Genomic DNA, 20,999 nt, shown 5'->3' with positions numbered 1-20,999 from the left:
TCGCCCAGGCCCCCCCGCAACCCCATTCCACACACACCACACCCAAAGACAAACACACACATTGTTCCTCACCTCATCAGAGAAGCAGAGCTCTGTGAAGGGCAGCCAAGGGGCCTATTTGAGCTCTTTTCAGAATGCTTGAGATGTATGCCTATGGATGCTGACTGTTGAATGTGCAAGGGAGAATTTATCAGTATTTCCATGAATCTATGAGCACGTTGGACATCTCTCTCAGTTGGACATATCTCCTTTAGTTTTCCTCCATTGTTTTCGCTAACAGTGTCTTCTTCGTGACATAAACCAAGCCCATACTGATGTGTGAGGGTGGGAGACTGGGGAATGGCTGTATATAAAGGGAACCATGCAGTGGAAGAACAGGTGCTGCTGTGTAATTACACACACAGCAAGCTTTTAATTACTCTCCACTATAAACTGTTAATGAACGTGAACCCAATGAAAACGGCACTGTGCTCCTGAAGTGTGAATAGCACACACACACACACACACACACACACACACACACACACACACACACACACAGAGTACACAACCTGTAGATGGCCCACGGTGAGGTTGACTAGTTACTAAGGACGGCAATAAGCTCTTCTCAGTGTCCACACACATAACACTAGCTGAACAACCCCATTACACTTAATCCACTCAACCTTCCCTGCAACACCCTAAGAGGGCTTGAAATGTAGCTCTTAAAGCACACAGTTAACAAAAGAACACAGAATATGGTTTCATCAGTTCTTCAGTGGTTCTTCAGTTCATCACGGTCCTCTGTTCAGAGAGGTCAACTTTCTTTTCCCTCTGTCCGTTTCTGAATTGCAGCCTCTAACCAATACATCAGTGTGTCCCTTGTCTAGACCTCATGGCACAATCCTGCCCAGCAGCTGGCAGCAATGGAGCAGGTGAGGGATGGCAATGCTGATAGTAGATTCCAAAAGAAAACCCTTGCTATGTTTCTGTTGTGTGTGGTATTGTTTGTTGGTATGTACACATTTATCTTGGTGGAAAGGGAGATAGAATTATCAACCTGCTTATCTTAGGGGGATAATACAGCTGAAAGTATGCCTGAAGAGCCTGTCAGCCTGTCTGCCATTCTCCTGTTCTTTCTTTTCTTTTCTTTCTTTCTTTCTTTTCTTTCTTTTCTTTCTTTCTTTCTTTCTTTTTTTATTAAAGGCTGTAAATCAGATGAAAGTGGTTATTCATTGTTGTACCTGTGTGAAGATTGTGTGGGACACAAAACATGTTTGGTCACCTAGACTGAGAAGATTGGAGTGTCTATGTTAAGGAAAAGTATTTCAGTCTAAGATTAGAATGGATACCAATAACTGGACATAGCTTAAACTATATAACAAGTCATCAGCAAAATGCTGTATGATAAGTGAGACACTGTAGTGAGGAAGACAAGATATTTGTCTCCCAGACAATCATACAGCCTGTGAGATGAGAGGATGAGAGGCTGGGATTGGGTCTGTTTCTCTGGTTCCAAACTGCAGGTGCCCGGGGATACAATAGAGCCATGCTGTGTTCCACACACTCCTTATGAAGCGGGTGTGAAAGGCCCCCTGCAGCCTGCGTCTCAGCCTGTGTCTCAGCCTCTGCTCTGCGTCCTCCTGCTCTGTGTCCTCCTGCTCTGTGTCCTCCTGCTCTATGTCCTCCTGCTCTGTGTCCTCCTGCTCTGTGTCCTCCTGCTCTGTGTCCTCCTGCTCTGTGTCCTCCTGCTCTGTGTCCTCCTGCTCTGTGTCCTCCTGCTCTGTGTCCTCCTGCTCTGCGTCCTCCTGCTCTGCGTCCTCCTGCTCTGTGTCCTGCTCTGTGTCCTCCTGCTCTGTGTCCTCCTGCTCTGTGTCCTCCTGCTCTGTGTCCTCCTGCTCTGCGTCCTCCTGCTCTGCGTCCTCCTGCTCTGTGTCCTGCTCTGTGTCCTCCTGCTCTGTGTCCTCCTGCTCTGTGTCCTCCTGCTCTGTGTCCTCCTGCTCTGTGTCCTCCTGCTCTGTGTCCTCCTGCTCTGTGTCCTCCTGCTCTGCGTCCTCCTGCTCTGTGTCCTCCTGCTCTGTGTCCTGCTCTGTGTCCTCCTGCTCTGTGTCCTCCTGCTCTGTGTCCTCCTGCTCTGTGTCCTCCTGCTCTGTGTCCTCCTGCTCTGCGTCCTCCTGCTCTGCGTCCTCCTGCTCTGCGTCCTCCTGCTCTGCGTCCTCCTGCTCTGTGTCCTCCTGCTCTGCGTCCTCCTGCTCTGCGTCCTCCTGCTCTGCGTCCTCCTGCTCTGCGTCCTCCTGCTCTGTGTCCTCCTGCTCTGTGTCCTCCTGCTCTGTGTCCTCCTGCTCTGCGTCCTCCTGCTCTGCGTCCTCCTGCTCTGTGTCCTGCTCTGTGTCCTCCTGCTCTGTGTCCTCCTGCTCTGTGTCCTCCTGCTCTGTGTCCTCCTGCTCTATGTCCTCCTGCTCTGTGTCCTCCTGCTCTGCGTCCTCCTGCTCTGTGTCCTGCTGCTCTATGTCCTCCTGCTCTGTGTCCTGCTCTGTGTCCTCCTGCTCTGTGTCCTCCTGCTCTGTGTCCTCCTGCTCTGTGTCCTCCTGCTCTATGTCCTCCTGCTCTGTGTCCTCCTGCTCTGTGTCCTCCTGCTCTGTGTCCTCCTGCTCTGTGTCCTCCTGCTCTGTGTCCTCCTGCTCTGTGTCCTCCTGCTCTGTGTCCTCCTGCTCTGTGTCCTCCTGCTTTGTGTCCTCCTGCTCTGCGTCCTCCTGCTCTATGTCCTCCTGCTCTGTGTCCTCCTGCTCTGTGTCCTCCTGCTTTGTGTCCTCCTGCTCTGCGTCCTCCTGCTCTATGTCCTCCTGCTCTGCGTCCTCCTGCTCTGTGTCCTGCTCTATGTCCTCCTGCTCTGTGTCCTCCTGCTCTGTGTCCTCCTGCTCTGTGTCCTCCTGCTCTGTGTCCTGCTCTGTGTCCTCCTGCTCTGTGTCCTCCTGCTCTGTGTCCTGCTCTGCGTCCTCCTGCTATGTGTCCTTGGGGTTCAGTGGTCAGTCATACAGCACAAACAGGCAGGACATAATGCTGTAGAACATCACTGCATCAGAACTGGCTAAACTACAGCAAAGTCTATAGCAATCATATAGTTTGGTGCTTTCCTTAGAGAAAAATGCTATGATTCAGATTTTGCCACAAATTATTATTATTATTATTCATTGTAATTGTTTTGCTCATTGCACTACTGTAGAACAACAGGACCTATGTATGGATACAGGACTAGAATAATATGATTTTTGGAGATGAACTCTATTACCATGACAATGATAACAGAAGGTCCAGTTACTGTAGTGGTTGATGATTGTGGTTGATACAGATTGTGGCAAGTCTTTAAAAGTTTCCCAATTGTTTTTCTCTATTGTTGTTACATGTCTCCATGGCTGAGAAAGCATCATTGCACTTTTGAAGTTGAGAAGACTATATCGGACAATTATGGCCTCTAAATGGAGGAAGTCTGAGAGATGGAGCAGATGGCACAGACAGCACATAGTTGTATTTCACTGTGAATGCTTTCGCTGAAAAAGGAACGCTCTACTGAATGCCAAGCTTAGCGGCAGAGATGGCAGATTGAAGGCCTCCTGCTCTTTGCTTGTCTGGGACAAGCCATTGTTGTGTGTGTGCCCCAATTCCACAATGACGTGCAAATTCCACTCATTCATTAACGTTGCAAGTGGAGGGACAAGTAACGCTGGAATTCCATTCACTCCCTCAGTCACTCGCTTGTGCGCTGCCTGACGTTCCCAAGTTAATGAGAAGTGATTCTGTTGTTCCAGAAAATAAACAAGAAGAATAGTACAACTGCAGCTAAATTAAATAGTAATGATTTAGAGTTGCATTTAAAGAGCCTGTCCAGTTTCAATCTGAATCAACCTTCTTCTCAGAGCAGTGGAGGCTGGATGTGATGGCAGGAGACTTAGCTTGGAATAATAAGGGCCAAACAATAAGCTAGGAGAGTTATGAGCTACTGCGGTGGAATCTAAGCAGAAAAAATCTGTTGTTTTGGGCCATACAAAAACAGGTTTTAAAATTAAAGTTTTAAAAAGCTATTCAAAGCAATTGAAATTACACACGTGACTGTAACTACAAATATCAGTAGTAGTGGAATAAGGGCACTGAAAATGTATATACGGTTATTTACACACAAATGTCTTTAGTACTATGGAGGAATGATTAAGATACAGGGAGGGATAGAGAGAGTGGTGTGGGACACTTAGTGGTGTGTGTACACTTTGGTAGGATGAGCAGTCATAGAGTATGTACCAATAGATATACACTGTAAATGAGAACTGGCTACTGGCTACCCTTGATGCTGCCAAAATTGCACACAGGTTGCATCTCTTGGTCTTTTACTGCCACGACCCCACCCCCCCCCCCCTCCCTCCCTGTGTAGTGGGGGACTGATGCGTGTCAGTCCAAAACTAACAGGTCCAGTCCATGGCTTACATTTAGGTGCATCCCTCCACTGCTTGTCTATGGTGACTCTCTGAGAGCTCATTGTGACTTGACCCCTCAGGCCAGATGGAGAGTGTCTTATGTTCATAATGGGTTTCGACATGCATGTGTTGGAGATTATGCACTCTATAACAATACTGCTTGCTGTAATAGTTTAATAATTTAGACCTCTATTCATACTGTAGTTTGAGAACAGACCACATATTTTACAGGCACATGGACACATGTTCAAGCATAAGCAATGTGTGGTTGCATTGAAGAAAGAGTAGGCCGAGTACTTAAAGTGAAAGAGTAGGCTAAGTACTCATAAAAGCATGGTTAGATTAGGACAGTGATCCCATCTGAGGTCAGGGTGCAGACCTAGTCTGTGGACCATCTCTGCCTTGGCTCCAGGCTGGCATAAATAACGAAATTGGATGCCAAGACAAGAGTTTCAGCCAAGAGGCCACAACATTCATGCTAATTGACTGATGGAGGCTAATCTAACTAAGTCTATGGATAATTTTTTTGACTGTAAGTGTCCAAATTGAAGTCATGGGGACGGACTGAAAAGTGCTCAATTTTTATCAAACTATGGAAAAGAGAATTGTAATTAATGTGGCTCTTTGTGTATAGAACCTCTACTCTGCATCTGAGTATGTATGTATGTGTGTATGTATGTATGTATGTGCGTGTGTGTGTGTGCGCACATGTGTAAGAGTGTGCATTAGCATGTGCCTGTGTGTGTGTGTGTGTACTCTGTATTGTGTACATGTTTGTTTTGGAATCCTAAGCCTCCTTGAAGCTAAAACAAGCCAACTGAGCACATCTGAGATCAATCACTAGACCAAGCATGATGGAGAGCCCTGTCAGCAAAAGCTGCCGTGGCCTTGATTCAATAAAGCAAATAAAACTAAGAGGCAGAAACATTGCATGGAGGCCCTGGAAAGCCTCGACACACGTAGAATGCCACACAATTGTGTCTTTGAGGAAGGTCCACAGTTAAAAACAAAGAAACGAAAGCGTCTCAAAGACAAAGACAGTTGGCACAAGAAAGGGGCTGAAAGAAGTTTAGGGAGGCTGACAGAAGATGAATTTCGGTTGAGGGAAATAGATCAGTGAGGCACGGTGCCACTCTGTTGTTGAACGGCTGAAAGAGAAGTCAGTTCTGCCTGGTGCTGTTTCATGGCCGCTCCGTCAGCATAGCGGCCACATCCTGGTCAGATTGCTGCACGGTCCAACCCTGGGAGAACGGACGGGCCACTCAGTGAACAGCAGCATATTGCAGCAGACTGTACACATGATCCAGACACACATCTTTTCCTCCACACCAATCAAGGGAATCAAGTGGAAACCATTACAACACTCCTGTCAGCACTTAACCTTCCTCTGCACTTCAAAGAGCACCCTGCTCTGAGACACTAGGCCTCAGGGGGCCTGTGCCAAGCCCTTGCCCACATCCATCACAAAGAGCACGGTGGGCCAAGGGGCCGATTGAGCCAAGTAAGAACTTCCCAGGGTTTCATTTTACTTTATGAACTAGACTATGTCTACATATGTAAGAGGTGATGAATGGCACATCTGCTGTGATGGTTGAAGACAGGACGAGGGCAAAGGTTTGCAGCCCTGAAGTTGCTGGAGGCCCCCGAATCGTGTGAAACATATGCTTCAACTAAGACACAGCCTGAGAAGAGTTATCTCAAGCACAGCCAGGGCATTCTGTGTTCATGCTTTCCCTTTATGTGGGAGGACATCCTTGACTTCTGCCTTTTCTCTCCTCCGGAAACGTATCTGTGTTTTTTCATTTTTTGACCTGAGAAAGCAATTTGCACTTAGCGACCACCATCACGGTTAACATTTGGTGCAGTAAATATATTCCATGACCACCACAATCGTGATGTGTAATATTTCTTTGCAATTTAACCTTTGGGCCATGGTTGCAGGCAGAATTTTCCTCCCAGGGGCCAGCATGTTGCAAGTTTACATTTCTATTTGTATGATCAAATGGATACATATTCAAGTGAAATAAGAATACATCAGTGAATTTAATGAGCATCGGGACAAATGCTGAATCATTAACACTCAGTGATATTGACTTCATTTTCGATTTCACTTCACTTCGAGAAAAAACACAAAGCACTACTGTAGGGTGTAGCACCGTAGCCTGCAGCCTCACTACCTCTGAGAAGCAAGGTCCATCCCCCACTCATAAATCCTTGTGGAATGAAGGCTGCCTGCTCCTCTACAGCAGTATTTACAGAGACAACCTGTATAAGCCAGCAGAGTAATAACACTTAATGTGCATTTATGACCCCGCAGGGATGCATTCATTTGCAGATGGAGGTGTCATGCCAACATGTTCACATCCCCCAGGTTTGACCAGGTTTGACCAGGTCTGACCAGGTTTGACCAGGTTTGACCAGGTTTGACCAGGTCTGACCAGGTCTGACCAGGTCTGACCAGGTCTGACCAGGTTTGACCAGGTCTGACCAGGTTTGACCAGGTCTGACCAGGTCTGACCAGGTTTGACTAGGTCTGACCAGGTTTGACCAGGTTTGACCAGGTTTGACCAGGTCTGACCAGGTCTGACCAGGTTTGACCAGGTCTGACCAGGTTTGACCAGGTTTGACCAGGTTTGACCAGGTCTGACCAGGTTTGACCAGGTTTGACCAGGTTTGACCAGATTTGACCAGGTCTGACCAGGTTTGATCACACATTTGCAGCTTCCCAATGGCACTTCCATCAGATTCTGTGTATGGCAATTGGTCCTCGCATCCAAACTCACTGACCTGTCACTCAACCTCTTGTCTCTCCTAAGGGCAGAGACAAATGGAACAGCGCAGTCATTTGACTGCAAATTTTGGCTAGTTATGGTAGGTAGGTAGAATATCATATAAGTGGTCTTGTGAACGTTATGAAGGTTATTTTTTCTATTGGGATTTCTTAAGGTCTAGTCTTTCAAATGCTGTATGTTTACTGCAAATGTTATTTTATTTGAAGAATGTTATTATTTATGAGTCTGTCATGAAAAATAAGAAATTGCATTGGCTGTCTGGCTGCCATTGTTGTATTGTATTAAGGCAGCAAGATTCGGTGCAGAAAAAAATGTGTTCTGTGTAACGCATTATTTAGTGGACATTGTAAAAAGACTTTCTGGGTCTGCATACGACCACAGTCACATAATACATACTCTTAGCAACCTGCTCCCAATGCTAGCACCTCATCCCCAGCATAGAGCTGCATGTGAATGGATCCTTGGCCTCATCTGCAGTGCGCCTGAGTCCTGTGGGCTGGCAGGGTTCCAGCCCTCTTCTCTCTCATTCAGACAATACATAGTCACACATCTCACCGCCTCAACACCACATGCAATGTACAATATCATCAATCACTGACCCATCACATAAAGACGATCCAGACACAGCAAAAAAACAAACATTTTAAAAGTCTCTTTCAACATTAAAAGTAGCATGCCTGATATCCATTGGATAAACATCAATGATTACACAAGGTTTCATGATGAAAAGTAAGCAGCAAAGACCAAAGAAAATATTTTGCGAGTTGACTAAATTATATTTTAAAATGTGCTTGAAGTTCACAAAATGCAATGTAAATTTGCCAGTTAGGTGATTTAGGGTGCAAAGGGAAGTAAATAAATAATCCTGATTAATAATTCATCAAAATTCATGTTGCTTTGCCTCTGGCCCTGAGAGGGTTTAGAATGCACATTACTGTACGAAGTCTTTGTGGCAGCTGAGGTAAAAATCATATATATTAAAAAAATCATATATGCATACACCCACAAAAACAAACACACACATTTATACAAAAATAAGTGACAAAAAAAAATAGCAAACAGCCACTACCATCGTTTCCACATTTCTCACAGCAGATAAAGTCTATCTAGTGTGAAAAGAAGTTCACACACAGCCACAGGCTGGAAGATCCACAGAGGGAGAGACCAAGAGAGAGGAGGGCTGAGGACTGCAAATTGGATCTAAAAGTCTTCCAAGAAAAAAAGAGGAGGATGGGAGGGAACCCAGAGGGCTGGGAAGAAGGCAGCATGGTACTGGGGAGAGAGAAAGAGAGGAGAGGCAGCATGGTACTTGGGAGAGAGAAAGAGAGGAGAGGCAGTATGGTACTGGGAAGAGAGAAAGAGCAGAGGCAGCATGGTACTGGGGAGAGAGAAAGAGAGGAGAGGCAGTATGGTACTGGGAAGAGAGAAAGAGCAGAGGCAGCATGGTACTGGGGAGAGAGAAAGAGAGGAGAGGCAGCATGGTACTGGGGAGAGAGAAAGAGCAGAGGCAGTATGGTACTGGGGAGAGAGAAAGAGCAGAGGCAGTATGGTACTGGGGAGAGAGAAAGAGCAGAGGCAGTATGGTACTGGGGAGAGAGGAAGAGAGCAGAGGCAGCATGGTACTGGGGAGAGAGAAAGAGCAGAGGCAGCATGGTACTGGGGAGAGAGAAAGAGAGCAGAGGCAGCATGGTACTGGGGAGAGAGAAAGAGAGCAGAGGCAGCATGGTACTGGGGAGAGAGGAAGAGAGCAGAGGCAGCATGGTACTGGGGAGAGAGGAAGAGAGCAGAGGCAGCATGGTACTGGGGAGAGAGAAAGAGAGCAGAGGCAGCATGGTACTGGGGAGAGTCAGCTCAAGGCCAGTGTGACCCCATCCTGACAATGTTTTCCTTTATAGCATTACACCAACAAATGAAATGATCTCCCCTGCTCCATCGAATACACCTCTGTGACACACTGTCCACAGCGCAGGGCTGTCGGCACCTGTGCCTGTGTGTGTGTTGTAAATTCAAGAGACTATACATTAATTAATAAATCAATCAAAAGTTCATCACATTTTGAAACACTTTGACAGCGCCTTACTATATTTTAAGCAATCATATGAGACTTCAGTAATTCATTATTTTTGGGCTACAGTAAGTTCACACAATTGAACAACAATAGTTATTGGTAGTGGCATCTTGAGAGATGAACATCTGTACTGCCAGAGGGTAGACAGGCAGTTGAAGACAATACCATGCAACATTTAATGGTGCAGCTGTGAACACAGGACACATTTACTTTCAGTGTGGAGTTCATTCAGTGTTCAATGTACATAATCTTTTCTACACATGGCTTCAGGGTTATGAGCCTAAAGCACAAAGGCACAGAGGCAAAATCCTATACATTATGTAAACAGCACTTCAGCATAATCTGCAGCAATTTGATATGTGCTATACCTCGTCTGCTTCATAATGATGTTGATTATAGGTCATTCACAAAACTGAAATGACCAATCCATGTCCTGCACAGCAACGACTAAGGACTGTATACATTACACTGCTATGAATAGATTGCATCTGACCTTATAGAATGAAGCAATCACCATTTCTCAAATCCACTCAAATCTTATACTGTGCTCAGTTTGAACTGATGTGGAAAGCCATAATGGTGCCTTGTCAGTCACAAGCACAATTTTGAGAACATGCTTTTTCCATCTCCACACATTGTTCCAAACGCACCAGAACCCTGAGGTTTGAGCTGTGTTTGTACGCTGGCCAAGAAGCACCTGAGCACAGTAATAATGAGCTAGAGGCCCTAACCCTGGCTCCTCACGCAACAGCACCAGCACAGCACATGGAGCGGAGGTCAGGGGAGAAGGCTGCTTCAACATACTTTGAGGTGCTGCAGAAATACGAGAAATGCAAATAAGTTGTGAATCAACATTTAAAATCACAAAGCCCACTGGATGCTCTTGGAGGAGGTGATGTTTATTCATAGCAGATGAAAGGTGCTCAAACAGGCCGATAGGCCTGCAGGGCACCCAGCTCACCTCCTCGCTCCGTAATGATGGACTGTTCCAGAGCTGCTGTGAGACATCCCACCTCTCTCTCTTTTATTTGACTAAGGGTCTGTGCTATAGAAGTGACTCCCTGAAAAAAACTACCTGTGGAGTTCTATCAAAAACACAGGATACAATTTGAAGCGCTCAGTTCCAGCATCTGTTTGGTGTCGCTAAATGAATGCAAACCCAGAGAATACTACAGGTGCTGTCTTTTTGATACAAACCATGTTTCACTTACCTAAGGGGCCTTGTTGACATAATACTCATTTAAAATAGGCACTAAACAATACGATGGCTCTCATCCCCAGCATGCTGCTGTAGCTATTGAAAGCACCTCGAAACATAACCATCCCTCACTTCACCACGGCCCTATTGTAGCTGTAATCATGAAGACGCAGGACTAGAGTGCCAGTGGGTTTCTTTCAGAGATCAAGTTGCTTTTTATGGCTGTAAGAAGCCTTGTTTATTCCACAGGCGGACTGACTTTCATTGTCTTACTGTTGGGTTGTGGTACAGAGTACAAACGCTGCCCCCACCCCCTCTGTCGCCCCATAGCTGTTACTTGTATCTGATATTGTATACAGCTAGAAAGAAGAAGAGGGAGAATTATTGGGGGGGGGGGGGGGGGGGGGGGTTATATGAAGAGAGACAGCGATTGAGGGGAAGCAAGCGTCAGGCAGAAAATAAAAACGTATGTTATGACTCATCTGACGGTGTGATCGATGCTACTAGTTTGTCTCCGAAATATTGAGGACTTCATTGATTTATTCCCTCTTTCAAACCTAAGTTAGGTACAGTCTCCCAGAGATGTCTGTTTGCCCATGTGACTCTACGATCTAAAGCGTACAGATGTCAAAAGTCAAATGCAGTAAGCAGGAATGAACAAACAACCAAAACACAAACCACTCTATTTAGTGGGACTGGGGTATTTCTGGCATGGTAATGATGTTTGTATGTGGTTTCTGTTTGAATGTAGCCCATGGCTATTATAGGCTCATGGGTGATTGCTCTTCCTGTTGCGTACCAAACACTTCATCTTCGGGGGGCCAAAGTCCCACACTAAGACACAAAAATAGATTCCATTATCTGCTTTAATTTCTATGTGAGCGGGCTGACTGGGACAATATGGAGGTCAACAAACAGATGATCACACAGAGGAAACCCATTTGGAGGTCAAGGCTAACAGTGTAATGGCAGCATTTAACATTTGCACAGTAATCCACAGGGACCTCTGAGTCTATGTGGAACCGTATGTGTGTATGCGTGTGTGTGTGTGTGTGTGTGTGTGTAGGTGTGTGTGTGTTTGTGTTTGGGACAAATGAATCTTAAAATTGTTCAATGTTTAACAAGTAAACACATCAGTCAGTCACGCTTTATTTGGTTGCCATTCTTTCAAGGAAAAAGCTTCACATGGCAGTCAATGTTAGAAGGATGGGGTCGAATGATCCTAAACTAAACAAACAATGAGAGAATTAATGAGAAATGTATTATTAGTTCTCCATCCTGTGGATATATATTGAGTGTATGTGTTTAAATGTGTGTGTGAGGCTGGGGCCAGAATGGGAGAATGGGGCTCCTCAGTGGCTCATTGGGTAGAGCGGTACTATTTGGGCTGAGGTCTTAATGCAGTGGACTGGGTTTGATTGTGAGCCAAGCCAATTCCTGCATGTCTTCCCGCTCTTTACCCGTGCCTTTCCTGTCACTCTTTTACTGTCTATGAAGGAAATAAACAGTTTGTTTTAAAGTTATATGAGAACTCCTGACTGAGTTTTGAAATGGATACAAAAGAACATAGGAGTGAAAATTGTCAAGTATGACATAATTTTATGGACAGTTTTCCATTATAAGCACATGGCAATATCTGGTCCCTGAAGAAACTCTTTATTACAACAGCTCAGATCACTGGCACATTGGTATTCTTTGGTTATTGAATGCTGACACATGTACATTTATAAATGGTTCTTCTGTGGAACAATTTTGGAAATGTACTTTTCAGTGGATCATATGAAATCTTTCTACAAGCCAGCAATAAACATGTCTGGGGAGGCAAAAGTTTCCTTTCAAACCAAATTTTATTGTAAGAAAGAGCAACAAAAATGTTTCCACCATGTGAGCAAAACAAGATTAAATGCATCGGCTCCCCCTAAATTCAAATCGGAGCTTCATAGAGGAACATAAACCCCTAACCAAACAGAACCCATCAATGGGTGGACTGGTGCTCATGCATAATGCAAAAGAGAGGGGTGAGATTCAAATTAAATAGCTAGCAATGAGGAGGCAAGGAAATAGTTCTCAGTGGTAGGGATCCACACACTGCATGTGTATGTGTGAGTAAATTACACACAGCAAGCCTTAAAGATCAAAATATACAGCAAATTGATACAATCAAATTCAAAAACAGCATAGCCATGGGAGGTGCAATTTCTCTTCTCTTATGGCCCCATCTTTCAACCAAAATGTTTTTTGTACCTCAAGGCACGCTGAAACCTTGCACCTTTTCCAAGAACCAAAAACCTTTGCCAAGGCCAATCAAAACTGTTGTGAAACCAAATGGTTTCTTTTTTAACCTTGTACATTGCTAAATGTTACTGAATATGCTTTGGTTGCTTGGCAAACAGTAAACAAGTCCTCGAGGCTAATCATTTGAAAGCAAAATGTGGAAGTAGAGTACTTTGGTTTAGACTAGCAAAACAGATGGTCAGGTTGAGTAAAGCACAGGAGAAGATAATGCTCTGAAAAGAAAAATCGAACAAAACTGAGACAGAAATTGTATCTACCCACCACAACAAAGCCCAAAAATGTGGTATTGATATGAAAAACACAAATACCTTCTAGTTGTAGACATTGAAAATACTGAATGAAGATGGTAAAATACTTCCCATTTTTATAGGTATTGTATTTGATGGATATGTCTGTAAGTTCTCCCTCACGTGGAGCTCAGAAAGTACACTAAGAGGTCTGCCCAGAACCCCCCTCTCATCAGAACCCCTCTCTCCCATGCCTATCCTTTACTCGCTAATGAGGCATGAGATTGACAGCTGGATTACTGGGATGGTTTGTAATCCTTTAATTTCTCCATTTAAGATAATCACCCTCTGGAAGGAGCGCTGCCTCCTCTTCCTGTGGCTCATGTCAGTCTCTTCTTCTTTCTTTCTTTATTACTTTCTTTCTTTCTACATCCTCCTTTCTCTCTCATTCATTCTGTGTCTCTGTCCCCCTCATGCATATGCTAAGGGAAAAGCAGTTGATGACAACATGATTACAAGCACACAAACACTGTGGTGCAGAAGACACAGAAGTCACAAAACAGTGTGACATACTACAGTATGCCCACAGACCCCAATAGTGAGTACACACAAACACACATGCAGTACCTAACCAAAATAAATCCCCAAACTATAAAAAACTATAAATGACTAACTGCAATTTATAATATATCAGAGATGAATGAGACCATGATGAGACCAGCGACAAAAGACCGGCAGATCTGTGATTAGGGACAGTCAGGGCACTTTGTCATGTTAAAAGGCAATTTGAGATTTAAGTATTTTAATTAATGAGAAACAAAACCCTATGGTTACAGAAATGCATGCTACACACACTGTATGTAGCAGTGGCTCAGAGAAGTAAATGTGTTGAGCACAGCAAGACGTAAATCATTTTGATTGGGCGATGTTTTCAGCTCCTCCAGATCTGGTGACTGGGGATATGAGTGCTGGGGAACACGGGGGTAAAGTGGCAGTACAAGGTCAAAACGCCTCCACCATAACTCACCAATAAAGCCAGACGGCATGGAACCTCGAATCCCTGACTCGGTACGGAGAAGGAATCATTCCTGGTCCATATGCCTCTTTAGGGCACAGTTCAGTGTCTCTTAAACTGTATGGTAATAACACAGCACAGCTCACAAACAAGTAGCTGATAAAATGTCAATAGTTATGAATTTGTCAATAATTCAATAGTCATTCGTAACTAATGTCCTCTTAACCCTCCAGTAGTATCATGCTGGCTGGAGCTTCAGGAAGTCAGGGTTGAGAAACTACTGTGAAGTAAGTAAGTATATTTTATTTATAAAGCACACTCTCAACACAGCAAGGCTGACCAAGGTGCTGAATAAAAGTACTATATAGGGAGTCAGATGGGTGAGCGGTTAGGCAATCAAGTTATCAATCAGAAGGTTGCCGGTTCGATTCCCAGCCACGACAAATGACGTTGTGTCCTTGGGCAAGGCATTTCACCCTATTTCCCTCGGGGGAATGTCCCTGTACTTACTGTAAGTCGCTCTGGATAAGAGCGTCTGCTTAATGAGTAAATGTAAATATATTATAGTACCTTGGCACTACCAGCCGTGGGTTTTCAAGTGAAGGCATTGAAGGCCTGAAAGAATTAGCATGTCTCCTTTCAGCTCCTTTTATAACCAAAAAAGTACAAGGTGATGTAACTGTAATCGGTTTAATAATCCATAACATTACATGAAAGCATAGATAATAGACACATTGTGAATAAACAGTCTAAGTCAGTGTAACTTCCACCCTTTCACATGGAGCCTCAATTTGTATTCAGATGCATGTAAATCCTGGGGCTTAAGGAAGGGTAGCACGTTAGGAATGAACTGGTTGATGCAGGGTTACACACTTTTAAGAGGTGAAACAAAGGTGAAACAGAGGTTTCCAAGCAGTAAAATGATTCATTTCTGGATCACAAAAAAAGCTAGTCTTTCAGGACTTAATCAGGACCTGCGATCGTTAAAGTGCACCCAGATGTAACATTCTCACGCACATTGATTGTGAGAGGATGGTCAATTAAGAAAAGGTTTTCATTAACATTGCAAATAGAATTCATGGATTACAAGCTTCAAGAACCAACAAACACTTTAAAGGAAAAATTCTAATTTTGTCAGCACTGGTGACTGTGTATAGACAAGCATTGACAGTTGTGATAAATTACTAACCTGTAGGCATCTGAATACTCACAATATTGGGTTCAATTCAGGGCAGTTAATGATACCCTTAGACAACTATCTCTGTGAGCATGTCTGTGAAAAACATGGGCAAGTAACCACTTTGAACAAGCACATCCTCTTCATCACAAATAACAACTTATTAACAGTTGTGTGTGAACTTTTTAAAACAATTTCGAACCATTCTTTTACGTTGTCATTTGTATTTTTTTGAGTGGGGCTTTTGAGGCTTTTCACACAACCGTACAACTAAATACAAAAATATTATTTGTTTATAAATCTTTCTAAAAGTCAGCACAGCCATGGGGATATCTAGCGGTATACAGTGAGTGATCTGATTTCCCGGTATAGTCGAACCTCTCTGTGGCTATTATGTTAGGTATGGTGGTGTTACATAGCGTAGACATTCAATGGGCCTTTCAATGTTTTTGCTGACAGCTATAGCCCCCTAACTTCTCTACCTCTACGAAAAGAAAATAAGTGAGAAACCATTGTGTGTACTGTGTATGCATCTTGGGTGGCTCGGATGATGGAATAGGCTCACAGTGGCTGTCATGTTGTAGGGAGTTTGAGGCATATAGGGCAGAGTCTAGCGTTTGTATGGAGAGGAGATAAAGAGAAATGAGGTGGCTCATCCTCAGTACCTGTATTCTATCAGCTCCCCACAGACAGCCGGTCCTGGGTGGAGAGATGAAAGGCTCTCCGGAGGACAAGAGAAACAGAGTGAGTCGAAGGGAAAATGGCATCCTGCTTATCAAACGCCTAGAATCGTAATCCCCTTTTCCCAGGGTTTTGGACATACTTATAAGAGAGCCGCTGCCTTGGAGAGAGAGGAGGAGTCTGAGATTCTGTACAGTACGGCACACACCAGCGAGGCTGTTTAAACAAGATAGGGCTTTCTGTTGTATATTTTCTAATATGATTGGGGTCAGTTGGGTCTGAACTGCTAAGTCAGGTGCTCGATGACTGATTAATCTTACCGGACTTATACCAAATCAGATAACAGCATTTGAATGTAAATCACTGTATGGTCATCTGTACAAGGAACAAACTAAGGAGACCATGCTCTTTGACAAACTCTAAGCAGTAGAGGGGCAACTATATGAAATAAAAGCCTTAAGGGGATGGATTGGAATAAAATATAGAATAGATACTGTATTTGAAAAAGAGAGCCAATCCTGTTTTTCCACAGGGTATGGACACTAACAGGTCAGCTCCTTCAAAGAAACACAAGAAAACACAAAGTTTGGATATCAAAACAAGAGTATTCCGTTTGAAAGGATTGAGAAGTGCATGTTGAAGTTCACAAAGCACTGGCTTCAATAAAAAGTACGCTTGTCCACAGAACTGACACTTCACTTGTGGTGCTGTCACCCTAAAACCAAGTTGTCATGGCCTCTTTCTTGTCACCCATCATGCAGAAGACTTCTATTCCTTTCTTTGGGTCCTGTTATGTCCAAGAATCTAAGGCAATCAACACTAACTTTTGTATTCCATAAAAAAGCTACCCCTAACTTTAACATGACATACGTAGCATGGAGCCACAAGCACTAACCTAACATGTCACATAAAATGTATGTTGCCCATCTCTAGCTCACCTCTCTAGCTCTAACATGTGAGGGGCAAAGGGTAAAACTCTTCACCAATGTCTTTTTGAATACCAGCTGACAGCTACTTTTAGAGCAGCTATCCTCAAGGAACTACAGTTCAATCTCTTTGTGCTCTACCCCCTTCTCCTGCCCACGTTCCTGGGTGTCTGTTCCAGCTTTTAGACCGAGGTGATGGTTTACACAGCGATGTGCAATCACCGGAATATCCCTTTTCATGGCCTATCTGGCCACAGCAGGGATCTGCACGGAATGGGGGCTATGTCTCAGGCCGCCTGCTTGCCAGCCTGCTAAAGATTTTGCTCCAACTCCCTGCTAACACAGAGAGAATCATCTCCATAGAAGCATGAACTAATTCATCCTGTTAAACTTCGGGCGGCCCAGGGATTTGCTAAACATTAGCTAAACAAAGGCCTTTTATTGCGACCATAAACTTGCAGCGTAACAGCCTGTTTAACCTATAAGGCAATAGATATGACCTACAGAATTGAATAATCAATCCAATAAAGCGTAAGGATGACCTTCTGATGCTTTCAGATACGTATCTGAAAATGTAACTAGACAAATCAGGTCTGAGGCCATTATGTTCTAAACAGGAAGTGAGGTCAGGAATAATAGGATAAAATCCATTGAGGCAGAGGTAAGGTCCAACACCTACGCATAACCCGTAACACAGTAGTGTATGCAGCGAAATCTGACCTCCATCTCATTATCCTACCCGTCAGAACCTTAGGACCATAAAAGGCAACACTAAGTCCACTGATTGCTATCCACATGAGCCACCGCCACACTGCACCTGCTACAGCAGTGCTCAGTAGTGCTCTTAGACAGCTTTGCTGTGTGACTTGGGCCTCAGTGGTCAAACAAGTATCTAGCACTTTTGCAACAATTCTCCCTCATCTCTCTGGCCTTCATTTGTTTCCTTGACAATGACGGTTCTGGGTTATGCACTCTGTGTTGTTAGTATGAAAGTGTTTCTCCCTTTTCTCCTTAGAAAACAAGCCCTCTGTCAGGCCAACCACTGCACATTAATCATAGCATGACGACTTAAGCTGCTGATGCTGATATCCCTCAGAGTGGCCAGCAGGGAGGACAGCACAGCACACAGATTGATTTTCAGAAAAAGCACACAGACAAGCACAGGAGGATCCAATGTAACATTAATATCACAGCTATGGTTGCTGGACAATGTTGACCGAATCAAAAGTATAGAGTGGTGAAAAGAAATACTACTGTAGCTTGAAGAGATGTGGGCCTCACCTTGCACAAGCGCTCATACACAGTAGCACACGTACACCAAACACACACACACACACATTCCCCCGCCCAAACACACACATGCACACCTGTCACACATATACACATCAAACACACCGACACAAACACATACACAAACACCAAGTATCTGTAGATGGCCTATCTGCCCAGATGCATCCCATTCTGTCAACATTGTTTTTGGCTTGGGTCACTGAGGACACCATAGCCAATTTCCAGACAGGCAGAAACCTTCAACCCCATGCCTTCAGGCAAAGTAGCTCCCTATTGACTGCATGTGCATCCTTGTCTGCCTCCTAAGTAACAAAATAACCACCAGAATAATACACGTGTTTCGCTTTCAGCCTAAATCTTTTTTGAAAAGCACAATGATAGAATCATTCCCCCAGAAAATAATATTCACAACAGCAAAGAGAGACTGGGTTTTGGGACCACCAACCATTTACTGTTAGAGAGTATAACCTGTGTTCACAACCTTTGTCATATTTTCTTTTCAACATTGTCAATTATAAGAATTTGAACATTGACATGTAATATCCACTGTGTGCTCTGATGTTTCAAGAAGTCAAAAAAAGCAGTTTGTGTTTTTTCACAAATCCCTATTAGATTTCCAGACTATTCTGAGGTTTGTTTGAAAACAGCATCATTTGACATTGCTGAAGAGTGGCCACACAATAGACATGCTGGCTGCACTGAAAAGAAATGGAGCGAATGAAAAGAGAATTGAATTCTCAGAAAAATATAGAGAATAAAGAGGAAAAATGTATTAAGGAAGATATTGGGAATAAAATAAAAGCTTTCGGCTCCTGGTCGCAAACACACAGAGCAGGAGATACACAGACCATTTAAATTACTCTGCTTTGGTGAGCCTCCTGCTTAAAGAACCATTTATTGAAGAAAAATAAATAAATGCATAAGCCGCTAAATAGGGGAGCTATGATTGAAAATGCAACTCATTCGATGGACCTCTTTCATGTTGTTTAGATGAAAGTACTACATGTTCCCAGGTGATCCGAGTTATCATAGATGGAACCCATTGCATCACACATAACCTCATATGCTCTAATCTTATACTTCTGTTTTTGTTCTGTCACAATGCATGCTCTGACCTTCCTAAATGGTGATAGAGTTCGGATCTATAATATCTCAGCCTCTCCACACACACGCTCTGGTTGGCTTGCGTCTATGGAAGTAGAGAAGCCTGGTCAATAGATGAGCTCCGCAGCCTCTGTGCTTACCTTTGAGAATGCTGTGGCCTCGCAGTACATCCCTTGAGACAATCACTGTGTAGAAGCTCTCAGAGAAGCCTGGTCTGCAAAAGGGTTTGGGCGGCTGGCCTGCCTTCATCCCCTGAGGAAATACAAGCAGGGCTGTTAAGCATTGGCAAATTGACTTGCAGCCACAGGGCAACAGGATGATCTTGCAGGCTTCCAGACTGTTATTGAACCTGGGAGTCCTGAGACGGGGACTGGTGACGGGAGTAGACGATTTGCTTTCGATAAAAACTGGTGCAAATGGGTTATAGTATTTTCGGGTGCATCACACAGAGATAGTTGCTCCGGTGGCTAGTTTATTGTAGTGGAGTGTTGTTTGCATAGATGCACTTATACTTTTCTACATGGATGATAATGAAAATGTTGATGATGGGAGTGATGAAAGTGATGGGATCGTATATGGGATCGTAATTATGATTTTGGATCACCATTACAACCAACTTTTGCGTGAAAAATGTAAGAATTAATCTTTTATCTCAGCGTTTCTCTTAATCTGCATAAGATTTTGCTATCGGGTAAACTATTATTTGCACACAAAAAAATGATAAGCTGTCGAAATGAACAAGAAGTTTATGGTTTTGTTAGAATCCAGTGTCCGAAGCGTGCATAGTTGCTTCAGGTGAAATTTACAATATAAACGTTCGTTAAGTTCGTGGTGACCAACTGAAAGAATGTCTTGAAACCTTTGACTAAATCCTCTGCAATATTAGAACGCATAGGACAGCTGCACATCAGTCATTATAATACCGTTCAAAACGTTTATTGTTGAGTTAATTTCCTTGTTCACAGACTACAATAAAAATCGTCTTACGTCTTTATAAAATGTAATGATAAATCAATCCTTGTTTAATTTAATGTAAAATGTTACAATGCTCTCATGTTGCCTATAGCGCATTGCCACTGCAGGGTAAAGTCATCACCGCCACATTTCAGCACCATACACAGCACAGCAAAGCAAAGCCCATGTAACGACCACACTGAGTAGCCGACTACCAGTTTTCAATTAACAAAATGAATAACCGATCTTACCAAAGATGTGCCCATAAGTAAGGCAAAAGCCAATATAACAACGCAGCCACGATTCATCTTTGCAACCCGTCAGGATAAGGGACGGAGACTGAACCAACTCGCCTTCCACGCCAAATAGTTATCCAGGAGCCCTCTTTTTCTACAAGCAGATTGAGCGCAGCAAATCTACACCGTCCCCACTTGTCTAGCGCAGAAGTGCCGCTGAACTGGAGGTGCCGTACTCTGTACTAAGAAGCCGGTGCTTATGGGATGTCAGCGTCATTACAACTCCTCCTACTGCACGGAGGATAATGCGTATATAGTCACTATAGCTCTCTCCCTGAAGCTCGTGTAGCTCTCTATCAACTTAGGTTAAAATCATGCTTCAAAAGCATGGAAGAAAAACATGTCAGACAGAAGACGTTGGAGTTCTGTTTCCATTTTAGAAGGTGCTCAGCGTTGTTTTTCTTAACGAGTCTATTTCTTACCTCGGTTACGTTTCTTGTCCCATTGATCTGACGTAGACGACAAAAAAATGTAATTACTGCTGCAGTTTTGGATTAATGGATTCAACAGTATTTAACTTTTGTAGATATA

General features: G+C 43.8%; 1 protein-coding gene across 1 annotated transcript in view; it reads right to left on the bottom strand.

The window, feature by feature from the left end:
* Window positions 1-20,560, bottom strand: part of LOC146273030 (cadherin-4-like) — a 122,299-nt gene extending 101,739 nt beyond the window's left edge. Inside the window, exons 1-2 of the mRNA XM_084705349.1 lie at window positions 20,424-20,560; window positions 19,359-19,470 (exon numbers count right to left, since the gene is read on the bottom strand). Of these exons, the coding sequence (XP_084561475.1) occupies window positions 19,359-19,470; window positions 20,424-20,480 (169 nt within the window). The 5' untranslated portion in view covers window positions 20,481-20,560. The remainder of the gene's footprint in view (window positions 1-19,358; window positions 19,471-20,423) is intronic.
* Window positions 20,561-20,999: the final 439 nt, after the last annotated feature.

Source organism: Hypomesus nipponensis, chromosome 9 (assembly GCF_054491055.1).
Source record: "Hypomesus nipponensis isolate SF chromosome 9, ASM5449105v1, whole genome shotgun sequence".
NCBI classification, from domain to species: Eukaryota; Metazoa; Chordata; class Actinopteri; order Osmeriformes; family Osmeridae; genus Hypomesus; species Hypomesus nipponensis.
This window is presented reverse-complemented; position numbering and strand designations above follow the sequence as displayed.